The sequence below is a fragment of the Calonectris borealis genome, chromosome 6 (assembly GCF_964195595.1).
Source record: "Calonectris borealis chromosome 6, bCalBor7.hap1.2, whole genome shotgun sequence".
NCBI lineage: Eukaryota > Metazoa > Chordata > Aves > Procellariiformes > Procellariidae > Calonectris > Calonectris borealis.
The window spans coordinates 19870662-19891509 of NC_134317.1; the positions used below are offsets into that span (position 1 = coordinate 19870662).

Below are 20848 nucleotides of genomic sequence, written 5' to 3' on the forward strand. Positions count from 1 at the left end.
ACTGGGGTGGAAAACATGTATTGGGAAACACAGGTATGTCACAGCTCTGTATGTTCATATTTCCAGCAGTAGCAAGGGACTGGACATAAGAATGGCTTTAGCCCCTCCCACTTCCATATGTGAATAACCATCGTGCTGCATCAGCTGGACTTGTCTGGCGTGTACCTTGAGGAAAACATAGCCATGGTGCTTCTCAGGACTTCATGAATGGGATCTATGGCAGATGCACCCATGCAGGCAAGTCTGATGCTTGGAAAGTGTGGTTTATACCCATGTCTAGTATTTGTCATTTCTGCTAACTTTTGTAAAAAGCATGATAAGTAAATGAGTCTGATTATAAGATCATTGTATGCATCTCTACAACCCTCACAGAAAAAGTGGCCCCTGAAACTGTGGTATCTAAGTCCACTGTGGAGGTGCTAGGTCAAAATAATAATTTCATATTCCTTAAACTAGTGAACAAGCCCCTGGATTGGTATGCATTTCTTCCATCAGAAGCTAAAAAGATTAGCAAACCTCTTTTGATCTTATTGGACACGTACGTACCTGAGATGAAGGACTGAAACTTCTGTCTGTTTTAATTGACGCTGCAGGCTGAAGCTTTTGTATCACCCTGATTGCTGGCTGTTGATACTCTGCACCTGCAGTCACCGTGCTATAGGCAGGTGGAATGAGCGTTGACTGCCTCCGCAGAAGCTGCAGGATGGTTTGGATATCAGCAGTCATTTGGGATTCGAGCCTAAAGAAGTAACACAAAACCAGTTAACTCATGTTCAGGAATAGGTACATTTTAATGTATCGATTACAGATGCATTCAAGAGGGACCTGCAGCTTATTAAATAAAGCAAACAATTGCTTAAATAGGAAAGAACAGAAGAGGGAGTACTGAGCCCTTCCAAAGCTTGCTCAGTACTTTGCAGAACATATCTGCACACTTATCTCTGATCTTTTTGCCACATTAAGAATGAGTTCATTACTGTCCCTTATGTTTGCAACAAAAAGTAACACCGTGGATGAGGTCTTTGGTTGAAATTAACTGTAATAAATGTACTCTCTTCATTGTAACTAAATTGATTTGTACTGGCTGAGGATGGGACACTATTTCTGATGCATCTGACAATTAATTCTGACATTCCCAATGCTAACACAATGCACTGAAATAAGCAGAAAACCACATTTGTGTTTTTCCACAGTTAGAGAATGAAAAATGCTTTTAAGATCATTAAAAAAACCAGCCCAAGTCTCCTTACTGTGAAAATATATTCAGACTTATTCAGGCCTCAGAATTAATGTCAACATTTCTGATGTTCAAATTTAGTAGCTTTTTTCTCTTTTTTTCTCTTTTCATAAGTTTGTATATGACTTCTGAAACACTTGAGCTGCTTATGTTGTTCATACTTACAATTCCATAGCACTGAAATGATTTTCAAATGGTCTTGCCAAGATCTGTGCCAAACTCAGCAATAGGTAATGCCTATGGTGCCTCCCCAGCTGCTGGAAGGCTGCAGGATATGCTGTGGCAGATTGTAATACAGATATACAGCCTTCTGAATTACAACTCATCTTCTAACACAGTAAACAAATTTTTGTCAGCAGCCTTTAATGTTGTGAGTGTTGCTACTTGGGCTCCCTACAGCAGCAGAATTGATCCTGTGCTGACAGGTTTTTGCTTTCATCAGGTGCTTCACTGTTTGATATTATTTTTTATCATGTTGGAGTTGTCCATTGCCTGTGTCATTTATTTATAAAAGCATCTATGAAATTAATTTGAAAGATATGCCCAAAGGATATTTAGGATGCTGTTTCTTCCTTTATCAGGAGAAGCTGGTTCTGTGGCATCAGCTCTCATAAAGAAAGGCCCAAACCCGGAGTTTACCGTCAATCATGCCCTACTCGCCCTCTTGTTCAGCTCTCTTGGGTTCTTTGCTACTCGCAAATGTGCTGATCTCACACAAGCATGATGCTGATGCCACAGGGGAAAATACTGCAGCAGCAGCAGCACGCCACCATCCAGAGAGCTTCCATCTGCTAAACCTGGGCCTTAACATCTCAGTGAATAAAAGGGATTTAGCATTGGAGGAGTTGCATCAACAATTGTCTTTGGCTTTGAATTAACTCTAAAATTGCTCCCTTCTTACTGTGTTAGCACTTGATGGGAGTTTCCCAGTACTTCAAATCAAAGAGTACCTCTGGTAGTCTTTATTAATCATCATTGCGTATATAACTTCTCTCTCATTTCTCTAAAATTTAAAACAAGTCCATGTCATGCCACCCAAGGATGAACAAACAGGAGAACCTTAGATGCTTGGTCCACAGCCTCCATGAAATTCCAATTGCTTAAAGAGGAGAAATAGCGATAGCTCTGGGGACATATTCCTCGAACAATGGCTTTCCAGCCTTCTATATCCATTTAATAATTGGAGTGTTATGCCAAGCCTCTAACCTGGCATGCAAAACGTCAGGAAGAAGTGACCCTGCTTTTTAGTCCAGCAGGTCAGATCAGACATAAGCAGGATAGAATATTGTCTTTTACATTTATAGAAGACCCAGCAAGGCCCAAAATCCTGAAAGCATGAAAAGCTTTAAAAACATGAGAAGAGTTAAAGAATAAAATGATTTAATAAAATCCATAACAATTTAAATCTTATTTTATCAGCAATAATGATATTTTCTCTCTTAAAAAATACTGAGAACTTGGGTAAGAATCTGATAAAACTATTGGTAAATTTGAGATATGACTTCAGTTTCAAGAGCTTAAGATTTCAGGAAAAGAAATGTAACCAAAAGACTACACGCTGTTGATGGAGAACGTGCAGCTGTTTAGTTATGTGATATTTACCATTACTTAGATTACTCGACTTTACTGCAATTAGAAATTATGGCAATTTACGCTTACACGTTAAAAATGTCTTTTTAATGTACTATATAGTATTCAGAAATGAAAAATACTATGGTTTGATTGGCTTGTGTTAGATGAAGGAAGGAATAGGCAGTTAACCTGGCTTTAAACTGATTGCTAAAATATACAGCACAGAATGCCAATGAAGAGCTGCTAAAGTGTAATTAGCGCTGAATGCGTGTCATAGTACTTGTCATGAAAAAATATTGAAAGTAATGGAATTGCGGAGTGAAAATAATAAGAAAGCCACAGACCTGAGCATAGGGCAATCTAAAATTAAGTGAAATTACATGGTAAATTATAGTGTAGGATGGATCAAAATTTAGTAACCATATTTTTAAGATGCTATAAGCCATGCTGCTTAGTTGTCAGAGAGTAGTATATCAGAGAGCAAAAGAGAGAAGGAAGAGACATGTTATTAAGTAAAGGTAATAATGGCTTCTGGCAAAGAAAGCACCTGTTTTCTGTTGTAACAGGTATAAGTATTTTGCCCTTGCATATCCCCATGTCTTACTTATTATAGAGACAGTTGCAAAATAATGCATCAAAAAGGGAATTTGTCTTTTTTAAACAAGGCAGCTGGTTTACTTTGGGCCTCCAGGAAAGAAAAAGTACTTCAGATTTTGAAGAAACTGAAAATTGTCATTTTGTGGACATGTAGATATCTAGGAATCACTGTTAAGGGAACAGCATTCTGGGTGAGGCGAGATTTAAATTCAACAAGTTTAGGTGCCTCAGTACAGCTTCTTCGTTAAAAAGTTGGTGTCCTAAACAGTCAATTGAGGAGAAAGGCTCTTCTGCAAGGCAATTCAGAGTAGCTAATGTGGGTATCCAGAGGTAAGTGATATGAATATTCTGGCAATGAATTAAAAATTTTGTACCCAACATTCCCAGAATAGGTTTTTCCAAGAATCTGGAAGACTGAACTTAGGCTCCTCGGAATACATATAGACAACAAAGTGCTATTTCCATCAGGCATATTTTTGTACTTTTGAGCTTCTGAAGATCTGAATGCTTTTGGAAACTTCCTGTGCAAATTCATTCCTCCTGTAGCATCATTAATATCAGTTGTATTATGTACTCTTTCACACATATCTTTTCTTTGGTCATATCTCTGTTTTTACCTGTTGAGTTGTTCTTGAAGTAAATCTAATCGATTCTCCACTTCCCCATATATGAAGTCACTTTCAGTTTCACAGATGCCCCATGTAACATGGGGTAATGCTGACTGAGTTGGGGAGTCCTGGTACTCCTGGATGTTCTCCTGCTCCCAGTCTCTTTTATCAGTGATATCTGATGAAAAACAAACAATATAAAATTATAGCTTCATATACATACTGTTAGAGAGGCGTTGGCACCCCTCAAGCATCACACTTACTAGTGTTTCTCAAAACCTTGAAAGTCAAATTGGTACGCTGGCACACTGCCTGAACAACTCTCTTTGTTCCTTAGTATTTAAGGAAAGATAAAAGTGGTCACATCCAAAAATTACAAAATTCTAACATGACAATAGAAACACACTGACATTTTAGAAGCTGTAGATAAACAAGCAACTTTGTTCTAGTCAGCATCATCAGAGTTCTGCCACTGAACGGCTACTATTTCTTTAGTTTTATTTCTATTATTTTACCAATGAAGCCCCAGTTTTTTCAATTTTTTTTTTTTTTTTTTTTTTAGCAATTTGTTGTTCATTGAAATTAGACATATTTGTTCTAACCTAAGTGCATTAAATGATGTACTTGAATGTCTTTGATTGTGTATTTCAGAGACCTGGCTAAAACCTCTTCTCTTGCCCTTGAATGTGCTATTGAAGTGTATTTACTGTTTAGCTTTTTCATGCAAAAGAAGGACTTGCTGCATTGCATTTACAGCACTGGGCATGCATTACAGCGCATTGGAATGCCCTCTCTAGAGAAAGTTGCCAGACCTCAGCTACCTGCCTTTCTTACCAATAATTGTAACACTGCTTGTCTTAACAAGGTTGGTGAAGTGTAATATGTTTTCCCTGAGACAGAGGCCATTTAGCGCAGCTCATACTGCTTGCAAAGGGATACTAGTTATTATTTTCAAAAAGAAAATTGATTTTTATTGATGTAGCTTTTAGCATCACTAGTCCCCAACCCAACCCTTACATCGTAGTGTAAAGCATGCCTCAGAGACTCTTACAGTACTATGGCATGTAAGGTGCCAGTTCATTTTGTTTAATAATTTGTGAATACTACAAGAATGAAGTATTCAGCATTGCTGGGTCAGAGATCACTTTAATATTAAACGAAGCTTCACAGTAAATAATAATTATTTTTTTTTCTTTTTTCCTGCTTGAACTACAGGTAAAATTTTGGATTAAGATAGAGAAAATAAATTTATTTCAAGCTAAAAAAGGCCCAATTGAATAATTATGATCTTTGTAAAAAAAAAGATGATGACTACTCCACGCCTCAGCCTGTACCTGCTATGCCCAAATTCCATCTCTCTTGTCCACCCCAGTTCTTGGATCTCTGTGATCAAACACTGCACCTTACCATCCAAACAGAACTCAGGGGCGCTCCTTCCTTTTGCTTGGATTTCTGGTTTGAACTATTTCTCCTTCATCTTTCAATTTGCTTAATTTACACCTCTGTGCGTTTATTAATTAGCTTACATTCCTGGCTCTAGGCTCTTTCTCCTGTTCACCAAGATGGTGAAAGGTTACAAATCATTTATCATGGGATATACTAGTTGCACATACCCTTATCTGATACAGAATGAAGATCTTGCTGTGAGGTTTGCAGAGACTACAGGTGACATATTTAGGATGAACAGTGGTTTTTCTACATCCCCCCCGCCTCAAGCCTTTGTTACTTTGAGTGAATCTGTTGTCACGCAGACAGTCGAAAAATGCTCAGTACCACTCAGATTCTCCTCTGCTGTGATAAAAAACGTTATTAAAACTTTAACACCTGTTCAGTACAACTCCCATTAGGGTTGTATTTGTAATTATTTTACTACATGAAGTTACTGAATGTATTAAAAGTTCTTACTGCGCTCAGGCTGCTGCTTCAACATACAGCTGGACGGAATCCTTGACTGCTTATAAAGTGTCAGCCTCTGTTGTATGAGCAGTTGGACTTCAATCCCACATCCCCCAGTAGTCCCTGAATGGTTTGCTCAGAGCTTCTCCTAACGCTTCTCTTGGCACTGCAGGCTGATAACTCAGCATTGGTAACATTCATTTCACACTTGTGAAATTTTTCTAAGCAACCATAGCAGCCAGAGCCATGTTTCAAAGAAGAGAGAAAAAAAATACAGTGTGGGTGACATGCGAGAGGTTTGTCCAAATGCTATTAGCTAATCCTTTTCAAACACATCTTTGAGCAGCGTTGCTCTAAGTAAAGAAATGGAAAAAAAAAAGAAAAAAAAATCCTGCTCAGATTTCGTATTTCAAATAGATTTAGCCAGGAAGGGGAGCTCTCACTACGTGACTCCAAGTGGAGGAGGGAGGAGTATTCTCTTTTTTAAAAGAGAAAGGTGCTTACTGCATTGTCTGATCTTTGGTTAGTAGGTGGTAGAAGGTTTCCTGGAGCTGCAGAGAGTGTTTGAATTTCATGTGACGTGACCTATAACTGATTGCAGAACTGATGCACCGAGCAGAAGGAAGGGGAAAGAGATTTCATCTTGGCTACACAGAAACCTGTTCAGCTTCTCAGCCACTTAAGCCAACAGAAGCAAAGAGGAAAACGGTGTCAGAGAAACATGTAATTTGGTTTTAGCAGGCACACATGGCACAATTTGCAGTGTCCAAGGAAGCTGGAAAGCTCTCAGCAAAGTGAAGGGAGCAGACTATGACAAATTCAGGGGTAAAATTTTAAACTATGGGTGTGGGTGCAATGGATGTTGTAAATCCAGTGGCTTTACTTTTAACCAGTGAATTTCAGGATTAGAAACTAAAAATATAGGCCATATATTTCACTGCTTTTTAATGTCCTGTTAGTTATTTTACATAATAAATCATTCAATAAAATCACATATTTTTCAATTGCGTGGATTATCCCAGGGAAATCACAGCTGTTTTTGGTCCCAGAATACATATTTTTAGACTATTACAATAAACATTTAATTTGTGACAAAGCAAATAAATTGGCACTCAAATTATAAAATAAGTTCATACATTATAAGCAAGTTAATACACTATAAGACTGTACTGTTCTAAGTGCCCCTGAACCCGGCACTGGTGAGGCCGCACCTCGAATACTGTGTTCAGTTTTGGGCCCCTCACTACAAGAAGGACATGGAGGTGCTGGAGCGTGTCCAGAGGAGGGCAACGAAGCTGGTGAAGGGCCTGGAGCACAAGCCTTATGAGGAGCGGCTGAGGGAACTGGGGTTGTTTAGCCTGGAGAAGAGGAGGCTCAGGGGAGACCTCATCGCTCTCTACAACTACCTGAAAGGAGGTTGTAGCGAGGTGGGTGTTGGTCTCTTCTCCCAAGTAACTAGCGATAGGACGAGAGGAAATGGCCCCAAGTTGCGCCAAGGGAGGTTTAGATTGGACATTAGGAAAAATTTCTTTACTGAAAATATGGTCAAGCCTTGGAACAGGCTGCCCAGGGAAGTGGTGGAGTCACCATCCCTGGAGGTATTTAAAAGACGTGTAGATGAGGCGGTCAGGGACATGGTTTAGTGGGCATGGTGGTGTTGGGTTGACGGTTGGACTTGATGGTCTTAGAGGTCTTTTCCAACCTTAATGATTCTATGATTCTAAGCATCTTTTCAGGTACTTCCACATACATGAGTAACCCTAGAAAAGCTCAACAGCAGTTACAACTTTATAACCAGCTATGGTCTTCCAGGGCTTGAAGAATCCTAGACTGAGAACTAAATCAATAAATGTATGTTTATTCACTTCAACAATTCAAGAATCAATCTTATAGCCCAAATAATGACCAAGAGAAAATAGAAAATAGCATTTTTCCACAATATATAGATTACCAGCTACAGAAAAATTATCAGGTCTTCTCAAGACAGCCATATGTTTTAAAATTAAGAGTTGCATTTTAGGATTATGAGAGAGAAGTTTATGCAGTTCCTGCCCACATTATCCAATACACTATTAATAGCCTTTCCATTCATCAACAGTAATGACCAAAGCTAAAAACAAAACTAAAGATAATTAAATATGTATCAGTCACAGTGGTAATGAATTGCAGTAGCTTTATACAAGTGCATTTGTATTGAAGATTTGTAAGGTACCATAATATATGAGGATTATAAACATACATACATACAAGCAGAGTTTATTTCAAAATTTCATTATGTTTATAACTACTTTTATGGTAAGTTATAATCAATCCCTTATTAATAGTAGGAGTAAGAATTTTGTTTAAAACATGTATCGATCAAAGATGATCTTATTTTATTGACCTTGAAGTTTTTATGGAAGTTGCAAGAAAAGTAATGATCTTTCACACACATTACCAGAAGTCCTAGATTACAAAGTGGAAAAAAGAATGTGGTCTTAATCAAAATATGTAACCTTTAGACATGCTAAATTTAGCTCAAATAAAATCTGCAATAGGTTGCCTTGGAAAACGTTGCTATAGCTGCAAGGACACGTTTCTGGCTGTTGGTAGGGGAAAGGTAAGCTTTCAAATTGCAGTACGTATGCAACAAGTTTATGTGGTGTGGATTTATATAGTTCTAACCTGAAGAGACTAGACTTCACATATTCATACCTTTGAAATGTAAAAAATACATTGTTTGGCCTGATTAATCGTTAGGATCATTTAAAATTATAGCCTAAAATCCTAAAGTTTATTGAATGATGGTTAAATGGTTAAATTGCCTCAATGGAAACAAACTGCTGGGGAAAACAGCATTAAACAGTAAGTATGTAATTCTTCCCTTCAGACTGAAACAATTACAAATGAACCTTCAGCAATATTTAAATTGTATCCAGGGCTTTTCATTAATTTCCCTTCACATCACTGAGAAAATAAATATTTTAGTATATTAGATGTAATTTTAATTATGTGATTTAACTCTATGTAAAATTAACTGAGATTGCTTAATAATTTTTGATCATTTGTCATACACAAAAGGCCAAATCTTTGTCCTTGTGTTTTAGTTATGGAAGTCAGGATTTGGTCTGTGTGTCTTTTAACCAATATGTAAAGCAAAATAGGATAACATTCTTTCAAGCTATTATGATTTTTTTTCACTTAATTTTAGTTGTGCCTTGTCCATACAGAGAATGAAACTAGTTATCTGAAAACATTTTTTTTTGTGCATGTGCAACCATCACTAGGTTTATCTAGCTCTCATTACCTAGAATTTTTTACTATCACCCAACCCTGGCATAACAAACACACTTTGAGGGATTCTTTACTGCTTTGAGTGCAGTTTTCATCCGTGGGCAGTTGACAATTTTAAAGAGTTTGTTTAAATGACTTTCCTAAGGAAGTTCAGTTACAAGATGGTTTGTTACCAAAGCCTGGAATAGCCTTTTGGAGGTTCTATAATCCAGTCCTGCAGCCAGTGTATTAAACTACATTAATCCTCTTGAGGAATAATAATTTTTGATCTAAAATATTTTTTCTTGTAAACCTTTCAGGAAACACAAAAGTAAATATTATGTAAAGAATCAATAGAAACATTCAGAAAATTATTTTTGATAATGACACTAAAAAAGATGTCTACTCAAACTTTACAAAATAGCATCAGCTAGATTACCTTTGCAAGAATTGCTTCTTTTGTCAATAAGAATTTCTTCTGTGGCATGAACCATTTCTTCAAAGTCCACCTCTGTGGTTTTCTCTGTTACAGATGGGTAGTCAGCTATCCCACAGAACAGGGGCTTTTGCTCATCTTCAATGGAGGACACAAAAGATGATGACCCACTTTTTTTCTCCTCAAAGTGTTTCTTAATAGATTGATAGTATCTGGTGATGTCCCCTGAGGGTTCAGGATCACTCTGATCATTCTCTTTGAAATAATCTGTTAAATAGAAATAATTGTGTACAATAATATGCAGTTCATGAAATTGTGTTCTAGTTTATTGTGGTCTGAGGATGGAGATGATTATTATATCAGTTAGGAATTTCACTGTCTATTAGAATAAATTACTTTAAAGCCTTTTTTGATTCCTGTATCAGAGGAGATTTATATCTTTCTTGAAGTCCTAGAAGACATTTTTATGTATGTAGTAAGGATTTGTAGTCCCTAAACCATAACTCATTATGCAAAAAGTTGCTTATATCAAAACAGCAAAGGTTTTATCCAACCCAGCCCTCCTGTTTACTCACTGTTTTTCCAGGTGAGGATGAGATTTGAGAAAGCCTTATATTCCAAAGTTTTTTAAAATTAATTTATTATTTCATTCCCTTTTCCAATTTCTCACGGTTTTGGGCATTTTTCACAGTCTTGACAGGCTAACAGTCATGGATGTCAGAGTCAGTATCAGAACTACCCATTTAAGTTATGCCCACATAAGAGCATCTTTGCTGATTATTCTTTTCCCATAAAAGGCAAATGTATTAATCAACCACTCAACCTCCAAGTGTCTGGGCCCACCTAAATAGAGAGCATATTTCTCCATGCTCATTACTGTCAAACCTATATTTAGGATTGATATGGTAGAGAGAAACCCTATTGGTAGAAAAAGAAGGGAGTTCCTTGTCTGTCTTTGTGGGATCATCTCAAAACAACTTTCCAAAGTAGCCGAAATTCCTTAGCCTTTAGAATTAATTGCAATTCTCTGAACATCCAATCTTTTGAATAAGAAGAGTACACAACATGCTGTGATATATATGGTAGCAGAGTAGCAAATCAAGTTGATAATGAATCTTTCATTAATCACATTCAAGGTCTGTAGCGAGGAACAGCAGATTCAGTGCTCTTAATAAGTGGCAAATAAAACTAGATTTAAAGCAGATGCCTTTAAAAACACATTGTAAAAATTAAATAGTATTTAAACCCAAGACTAATCGTTTATGAATATAGAGAACTCCTGATCTCTTTTCAGCATAAACTTGAAGCTAATTTCCAATTCAATATTTGTTCTTACCTATTTTTAACTGATATGTCAAGATAATTCCAGTCCTGCTATTTATTTAAAACACATTTTAGCAGGGTAGTAGTCTCAACAACATATAAATACTGTAACTAGTTTGCATTAACTTCCTAGGGAGACAGCATGATTTCCCATCTGCTTTTTGCTAATTACTAATCAACATAGCTCTGGAAGGTCTACAGCAGTGGTTAATACAACATTTAGTATATTCCCTAGGTTTCTTCTCTGTTTTCTGGTCAGTATAAGGAAATGAAACTGTGGCCTCATCTAATCCTCTTTATCTGCACATAAAGATAATGCAATATCTGTACAGAGCACTCTGCAGGAGTCCAGACATCTGTGAGCAGTGAGGGCAGGTAATGGTGAGCAAAATAAAATGAACACCACAGCAGACCTCCTGTGACTGTACCCTCTAGAGTTTCCAAGGGCAACTAACACAGCCCTAGACTGAAGTGACTTTATTTGGCTTCTGTTAAGCAGGATTACTAGCTATAAGTGATACTTGTGATACTCTGATACTGAGAAAGCATCAACACAAATGCAAATGGACTGGCAGTGTAAAGCTCTTGGGGGATGCTCTGACTGGAGAGTCAAGTACCATGTTCTCTGCAATCCCGTCTCCAAAATAGTACAAAAACCGAAGAATGCTTCATAAGAAAATTCTAATGTAGATGTCTCCCATGGCTTTTCTTGTTGGAATATAGAGTGAAATACATACAGTCACACTACAGTAAATTGTCTTAATTACTTACTGCTTGACTGACTTCAACCTGTGAAAAAGACCTTCTAATGAAAGCTTGAAGTTGCCATTTTTTATGTAATTTTTTATGTTCATGGGATTTTGTGCACTAACAGTAGCTGTAATGAGCACTCCATGGAATACAAATCAATCGGTGGACTAATTTTAAGAGGAGGTAATTGAGACTCTAATGAAAAAAAATTGTATAGCAGCTGAAGTATAGCAGACTGTCTTATCTGTCATATTCATAGAATACTAAAATATCTAGAAACAAGAAGTCAGATTCTGCTGACAATTACACTGCTGTAAAACCAGGGTAATTCAATTAATATCCCTGCATTTAGTCTCCATCTATATCAGAAAAACAGAACATATTATTTTCCAAATGCTGTCCAGGTATAATGAACTCACTGGCATTAGAAGGAAAACTGAGATCTGTTGAATGCAGGGTCCTGCCTACTGAAATCAGGGAAGATTTGTTCATCAGCTGATCTATTGCAAAATATTCATGTTTGGCTTTACTGCCGTTGCTTTATCTGCTAGCCATCTGGCTACATTCAGAGAGTCAAAAGTTGTTTTTCTTTTAAAAGACTCTTATTTAATGCTAAAGATTCTTCTGTCTGGAGAATAATTCTGTAATACTCTGCAACTAGAGTAGGAATTAAAATGGAAACTGTGTTTTTTATTTGGTTCTTCAGGTCCTTATGACGGTGCAAACTCTGTACCTCAGCTCAACAGCTTAGCAGTGCCTCTATAGCTCAGTGGAAATATGTTACAAATAATATCTAGGTGGTGCTTTAGTCAGAGTGTGAATTCCTCCTATTTTTCCTTCCTTTTCTAATGAAATCCAGTCATTGGTTTGGAATGAATTTTCCAGAAGAGAAGAGTTCTCTATCTATGTGTATGTATGGATAAGTCCACTTTCTATCACACAGACTTCAGGTTTCAAAAGGTTTCTCTTCTCCTTTCTTTTCTGTCTCCAAAATAAATGTAATCATTAAAAAACCTCCCTCATCCTAGTGCTTCCTCCTTCCTTTTTCAGTAAGACAATTTTCACTCTCTAATTCTGATTGCTAGAAACCATGTTTTGCTGAAGATGATTATTTTGTAACTTCCTGCTTTACCAAACATGTACAAACATCATTTGCACTCTTTATGGGACTCGTTTTAGCCTGTTATGTGTTTTGGGTGCCTGCCAAACTTACAGGCCATGTCCTCTGACATTTGCTGTCTGGAAATTCCAAAATCTTCATAGTAATTATCAGAAGGTTTGTGTCCTGCTTTTCGCACTTGCACTGGCAAAGGAAGGGAAGAAACGGGGTTGTCATGAGGGCAATGAAATATAGCTAAGACATAGACTCACAGAAATACTGGCATAAAATTCAGGTTGGTGGTTACCAGAGATCAAACAAGTTTTTTTGTGTGCCATGGTCAGCCTGTAGTATTGAAGTTTTGCATTATTCAGATGGTGGCAGTCTGCATGATCTAGACATACTTTCTCTTAATGTATTACTCTGCTGCAAACAATATTGGTGAAAGTGTCAGTAATATATTACATGTGGAGCAGCATTGTTTAATATTACTGTAATTTCATTAACTGGAATTTGTCATACTTAATCAGGCTAGCTATGTAGTCTAGTGTTTCAGAAGGTGGCAAATTTTTACTCCCTTTTTTCAGCCATCCAATAAAAAGTCCCATAATATGCCCAGAGAAATTCAATTTTATGCAGGAAATGAGGTGAATGACTTCCTCATCCCTGCAGAAAGCAATTTATATCCCAAACCATAAAACAGATAATCCTTATCATTAACATGATCTGCATAACTATAAATCTGTTCAGCAGACGTGACATCTTCCCTTTCCTTTGAAAAAACCTACCATATTATTTTACACTACACCAAGTACGTCCCTTGGTAAGAAGAAATGCACACTGTGACTTGGAAGGAGGGATAGTTGATTGCTCAAAAGGTCTGCAGATCTTCAGATTCCCAGCAAGTATTTTGGTTCAACTGTTATTACCTCTTTCTTATGTGGTATTCACAAATATTTCTGTGGTGGTCAATCTGTCTGTCTTTCCTACATATGAATGAAATATTTTCTAGTCAACACGAGTATTTGTTATCGGTTCTTTAATTTAAAAATGTCAGTTACTTTGTCAGAGAGCAGAAAAATGCCTTATGTGCCCACCCATGCACCACAGGCAGCAAATACTTGGAATGAAAAGTCAGTGCCCAAGCATTTCAGATAGTATGTTAAATACAATACCACAAACAGGGTTGAAAACGTGCAAAATCTCAGAGATGTCAAAAAATCAAAAGCTGTTGATGCATAATTTGAACACTGATGTTCAAACCATGGCTATGTTTTCCACCATATAGATGGGGAGCAGCATAAAATCAGTCAGGGAAAATGGTAATCCTAATTCCTGCAATCACTACTTTTCACTTAGTGGTGTAAGAACAAGATAATCAATACATAATATTGATGTAATATTAAAAATTACTGGTACTGTGGAGCAGGACCAATATATAATGAGGGGTGATTCCAGAGAAGTCTACTCAAGTTGTATGCAGGCTAAACTACTCTATAGAATGCCAGTCAGGGACTTCAGGATTATTAAACTGCTAATTAAAATGCTCATAATTCCTTTTCCTTGCTGTTTGCTTCATACTTAGTTGAATGTGACTGGTATGGAGTACATTGTTAAATATAAGTGAGTGCCTTCTGATAGACTAGGTAATGGAAGAATATCAAAAAGGAGGAAGCTGACTGCTTGTGAACATGAAAATGAAAAGAAACCCAGCATCTGGTCATTCAGTAGATAACTGTTGCTATGGTGAAGATATACCTTTTTGCCATATTTTTCCCATATCTAAGGATAAAAGAAAAACATTAAAGTAATTTGTCTTCCTTTAAGATATATTATTATAACAATGAAATCTACAGGCAAGATGTCTGACACTTTTGTTCCAGTTGCCACCCTTTCTTTGACCTGGGTCTTTTAGATTGGGTCTCAACCCAATTTGCAATTAATATTTTTACTTAAAAATTACGTTCATACAGGACCTTCCAATGACAGACTTCAGAATGGACTTTTAGTTCACAAGTTCTATTATTGTTTAGTTTTAGTGAATTAAAAATCTTCAGAGAGAAAAATTTATTGATTTGCAAACAGTCTTATGGGAAACAGTTTGAAGAACTTTAGTGGATTCATTTTCCAATGGGAGAAGTACTCGATCCCCGCAATCTTTACAAATGCACACCAAGCAGTAGATAAAATTCTGGACTTCATTTCATATGCAACATTGAAATGAGAGCTACTCCACTTTTGCTACCAGAACATTTGTCTGAAAACTGATTTTGGCCCTTCTCAAACATCAGAAAGTACTGTAATTTACCCTGAATTCACTTAAATAAACCTAAGACATTTATAAATCTTGAATTTTAGTGCTTGAGCTCTTGTCTCTCAGAATCAGCTTGGCCTACACTCAGCATCAGACTCCTGATGCTGCATATCGTGACATCTGGATGTTTGTCAAAACCAGGCTCAACTCATGTCCTGACAAGGAACATGTCCCAGGAAAGGTCATCTGAAAGTCCATTACAGAAGATGAACAACTTGAACAAAGCACTCTACCATTTTTCAGCTAAGAGAAATTTGTCCGTTGTCAGGACAGTCTTCTATTGCTGTCATGATCATCTCAGGTCGTGACTGGTGATGAGGTAAAATGAGAAGTGCTGCCTTCATAAACATTTTTGAGTGCCTGCTGAAAGCATAGCTTGCTCCAACATCTGCACATTACCAATACATTCCTGAGGATAAAATAGTACAGAAAAACACAAAAACTTTTAAGGAAAGTTTAATCATAAAGTCCTTATAGCTAATAACTTGAAGTGGTAAGAAAGCACAAATTAGTATCTCTAGAGGTTTTTCTTGCTCCTTGGTGAAACATCATTGATGATTATAGCACTGTTCAAGTTAACAGAATGTCTAATTATTAGTACTAGAAAAATTACCTACTTTTTGGATGGGTTTTAATGCATGAAATCTGTATGGAAAAATCACAAATTCAGTGTGCATGAAAAAAGAAAAGTAGTTTGAACGCTGTGCAAAATGTCTATTGGATAGCCTGAGAAGTTCAGATCTAAATATTTTCCAAATGATCTCAGCTGAAAAAATAGAAATTGGTATGGTCAGGAGAAGTAGTTGGTCCTAAAGCTCCGAAAACAAACTGTACTGTTAAAATCTGCAGTGCACTTTGTACAGCAAGGGTCTTTGAACAGGAAAACTATTTATATATCACTTATAATATAGTAATAATGCTTAGGACAGTGAGAGAATTAACATAAAGGCTGCCTTTCACATACACTTGATTTGCTTCTGTTAATCTAAATCAGTATTCTGATGGTTAGTTGCACTAGAATTCACTTTTACAAGTGAGAAGTTACATTTGCAGCTTTTTAGTTATAATTAGAGGAAGTAGTAAAGCACACAGTGCCTGCTCAGTGGTAAAGATATTTCTTCACATTTAAGGACCACAGGATTACAAATTTTAGAAATAAAAAAGAGCAATGTAATGAACCCTGAAGTCATCACATATTCATTAATAATCTAATTTAGTAACAGTGTCAGATTTTTCTGATAAGACGAGGACTGGCTACATTACTACAATATTTCCTTCTGTGAACATCATATACAGTTATGCCCTTCTACAGCATAATATCCAGCAGAACTTAGGTGAAACGAAGAACAAATGAAAATAGATTCTTTCCATCTGAGATTTTTTAGCTTAAAAATAATCTTTTGAAACAGATACAGTTATATCAAAGCTTGGCCATTTTTAGAACATGGCAGAGACGAGTTCTTAAAGATGCACATACATTTCTTGAGACATTTCTTAAGCTGGTAGAAAGAATTTATCTAACGTTCCACCAGGCACATGGATTTGTGTATCTATAAGTCCTTGTTCAGCACCTTGATACAGTAGATGTCTGTAGACCTGTCAGACCTCAAAGACTTACAATGGCTCCTGAAACCTTGGGTGAGGAAATCCTTATATTCTTCAGCACATGTTTGTTTTCCTCCTTTTTCCTCACTTCTACTCATTATGTTTCCCTTCAAATTTCCCGCCTATCTTTAGGACCCACTACTTACAAAATGTACATGAGGCATATGACTAACACCAAGGAAAAATGATGTCTATCTAGAAACTGATGCAGGAAGATTCTTATTCCTAGGAAAAGTAGGTTACTGGTAGTATTTTAGGAAAGTTAAAACATTTTCTCCTCTCAGTAGTAAAAAGGTTTAAAGTTCTTATTTTTCTGTGACTATTTTTAATGATAGAAGATTCCTTTAATTCCAATTTCATTCATAATTTAGGAACTCCTAAGTCTTCATTGGGGAACCTAAAGATACAAACTAGTGAAATTCTATCATTATAGCAAGTCCTGGCAATTTTGCTGAAAGGTTCCTGTAGGTTGGATAGTGATGGTAGAGGAAACGAACTTTACTGGCGAGAGCTGTTTGAATTACTGTGCTGTCTCAGTGCTGCTTGTGAGAGTTTGGTAAGTTAATGCGTCCTTTGCTGTGTTTCCTCTCTGCACTATGAAGGTTTGGATGATTCTGGAAATAGGAAACAGCAGAAGATACTGAAACCTTCCACCACCATCCTGAACTAAGGACTGGGTAACTTTTCCATAAGGATCCATGTTCCTTTTTTTTAAATGGACTGAGGAAGGAGGTAGTTTTGAATAACTGAATTTGAGACACATTTAAAAAGCCAAGAATTTCAAAGTTGAAGTGAGTATGCAATCCTTCATTTATTCTTTTATACCATTTTTAGTACAATGAGATAAGTTAGGGATGGAGTGACAGCCTTACCTCTGAATTTTCTTTGCTCTGTCTGGCTTTGTATCAACTTTAATGCTAATCAGATAATAATGGAAGGACAATTCTGGATTTATACTTCAGGAAATAATACTATACTTAAAAAATCAGAAACAAAGAAGTATAACCATGCACCTCAGAAGAGATTCAGGGCAAAGGCCAAAGCAGTTCTCCTATTAAGTTTAGAATTCCCTTTTATGAGGAATTCAGCTTTCACTGTAGTGCTATTTTTTTTTTTCAAAGGATGGCTATGGGTATGTGTGACTGCATACAACATTTCGATCAGATTTGGCCTCTGGAAACAGTCTTTCTGGGAGCAACTCCTAGAAACAAGACTCTTTTGTGGAAGCTCCCTGAGGTGGCTCCTGGGCACTGTGGTAACAGCAATAACAATAACGGTAATAGGAGCAGATGGAAAACTGCAGTGATGGGCTCTCTGATGACCATATACTTTTTGTTAGGGGTTTCATGCTGAAGGTAAGATTTTGGGGACGTGAGGTCTTGTTTCAAGCCATATGCTGCCTGCCAAGATATTAGTTGTTTCCTGGTCATTTAACCAGCTAACACCCTGGCTGAATATTAGAAACTCTTTTCTAATTAATCCCAAACTAACTTCATCGGTACAATCCCAAACCAACTTCTCTCGGTACTACTTCACCTCATACTTTTAGGCAGGAGAATCAGTTCCTGAAAGATTTCCTTGTCTTCTATATTACCAGCCATGGCCTCTGGATACCTTGTGTAATAAAGCTATGTTAAAATGGTTTGGCTTCTTAGCCAGGATAGTACCTAGAAGGACTGCACACTTAAGGTAGCTATACTAATCAAGATTCAATTAGAAGTTTATTAGAGCTCTGGCTTCTGTGCTTACTTTGAGAATAGATCAGTAGATACTTTTGGAAAAGTCTGGTCAAGAAGCATAACTCTTCAAATTAAAATTAAGTACTATATAAGTTTACTTAGTTAACAATATGCTAAAAATTAAACACTGCAAATGATCAGTAGATACTTTTGGAAAAGTCTGGTCAAGAAGCATAACTCTTCAAATTAAAATTAAGTACTATATAAGTTTACTTAGTTAACAATATGCTAAAAATTAAACACTGCAAAATGCGTTTTATATCCCTCTTGATTGTTAGAGTCTGTGTCACATGGGCAAGTGCATGCAATAATTATGTAACAAGATTTTGTAAGAACTTTCTTTTGTGGCCTTTTAAAATCACATCCTTAGAAATAAAAATTTGTTGTTATGAGTTCCCTGGGCCAGCTGGTTACTGGTTACTAATTTAACAATATTACTGCATTGGAGTTCTTACCCTCTTAGCTAGAGTCTGTAGGATGATGTTCTTGGTTTTGGACTACAGCTAAAAATCCAGAATAAGGATTTATTTCAGTGAGGTCATCATTACATTCCCAGTTAGTATGTCCATGCTGGTTTATTTAGCCAGTATTTTAATTACCCTGGATATGATGGAAAGATTTTATATGCCCTGTCAAAAGAACAAAGGGCGGCTATGATTTGGTTATGTAACAAGTGCAGTTTTAGCCCAAAATCAGCTTTCTCCTTGGAAAGGATTTCATACCTTGTGCTGGTTTTGGCTGGTTTTGGCTGGGATAGATAATTTTCTTCACAGCAGCTAGTCTGGGCCTATGTTTTGGATTTGTGCTGAAAACAGTGTTGATAACACAGGGATGTTTCCGTTACTGCTGAGCAGTGCTCACACAGAGTCAAGGCCTTTTCTGCCTCTCACCCCACCCCACCAGCGAGCAGGCTGGGGGTGCACAAGAAGCTGGGAGGGGACATAGCTGGGACAGCTGACCCCAACTGACCAAAGGGGTATTCCATACCATGTGACGTCATGCTCAGCATGTAAAGCTGGGGGAAGAAGGAAGGGGGGGATGTTCGGAATGATGGCGTTTGTCTTCCCAAGTAACCGTTACGTGTGATGGAGCCCTGCTTTCCTGGAGATGGCTGAACACCTGCCTGCCGATGGGAAGTAGTGAATGAATTCCTTGTTTTGCTTTGCTTGTGTGCACAGCTTTTGCTTTACCTATTAAACGGTCTTTATCACAACCCACGAGTTTTCTCACTTTTACTCTTCCCCGTCCCACCAGTGGGGAGTGAGTGAACGTCTGTGTGGTGCTTAGTTGCTGGCTGGGGTTAAACAATGACATACCTGATTGCTTCTAGGGCTTCAAGAAAATTATGTGCGAGTGCCCAGAACAGGTCCAGAATTTTTATAGCCTTCAGCTAAGGGTTACATGAGTTAAAGTTAAATGCAAAGAATATCTTTTAATGAGAGTAATTGGACACTGGAACAGTCCCAAAAAGATTAAGGTTTTAGAGCCAACATTAACAAAAATTTAAACAAGATGCTAGCAAAAGTAATAATGCTTGAACTCCAGAAAAGTCTTTTCAAAGCCTCAAGTTTTCAAGCTCTTAGTGAGTTTACTTACACTGTAACTTTTGCATTTTTCACCTGTATGTTTGAATTTCATATTGATGTAACCAACTCTAGTGATGCCCCATTCAGCATGCGATAATAGATCTCTACTCCGAAGTAGCAGAGCAGAAGAAACTTCTTGCTCCTATGTATTTCCCTTAAAATTATCTAACAGAACTACTAGAGGAAAATGAGAAATGGGCAGCAGAAGATTGTATTCTGCACTGCTAAAAGAGACAACTAAATGTAGATCAAGCAGCTCGTTGTCCCTCAGTTTTCTGCAGGAGACTAACTTGCCAACCCAGCTGAGAGCTTTGTTTGGAACTGCAAGGCAGGAATACTGCTTATTTTAAGCAGTCATGGAGAGAGTTTCTTGGCTGACTATCAAGCATCTATGGCAACTGGCTAAGGCTGCACCTGCACCTGTGCAAGGAATATCATCCATTATTCTGAAAAATCTGCAATGCTTTTCTTTTGGGTGAGAGCAAGAATAAGCTGCTATGTAGTGTAAGTGCTAATTTTTGCAGGGGACCTCTTGTGGTATTGCAGTCCTTTCTGGAAACCAGAGAACAAGCAGGTCCCTCAAGCAGCCTCGTACCCTTTAAAATCACATTATGGCAGAGCCCAATGTACTAGCTAAAATCCATTTTTTTGACACAGGTAAGAAATGGTGGAAATATGTATAGGTGGAGTGAGAAGGTCTTGCATGGAATTGGAAAAGTAGTGGTACTAACTGCAGATGCGTAACAGAGAGCTGTGCTGGTTTTGTTTAACCCCTGATAAAACTTGTGCAGGAAGAGTTACCATGGCAACAAGGTCCAAATCAGGCTAGTGTGA

The 20848-nt window shown here is 37.3% G+C and overlaps 1 protein-coding gene across 1 annotated transcript in view; it reads right to left on the minus strand.

The window, feature by feature from the left end:
• Nucleotides 1-20848, minus strand: part of KCNH7 (potassium voltage-gated channel subfamily H member 7) — a 247607-nt gene that overhangs the window by 3266 nt on the left and 223493 nt on the right. Inside the window, exons 13-15 of the mRNA XM_075153093.1 lie at nt 9602-9853; nt 4024-4192; nt 547-739 (exon numbers count right to left, since the gene is read on the minus strand). Coding sequence (XP_075009194.1) covers nt 547-739; nt 4024-4192; nt 9602-9853 — 614 coding nt within the window. The remainder of the gene's footprint in view (nt 1-546; nt 740-4023; nt 4193-9601; nt 9854-20848) is intronic.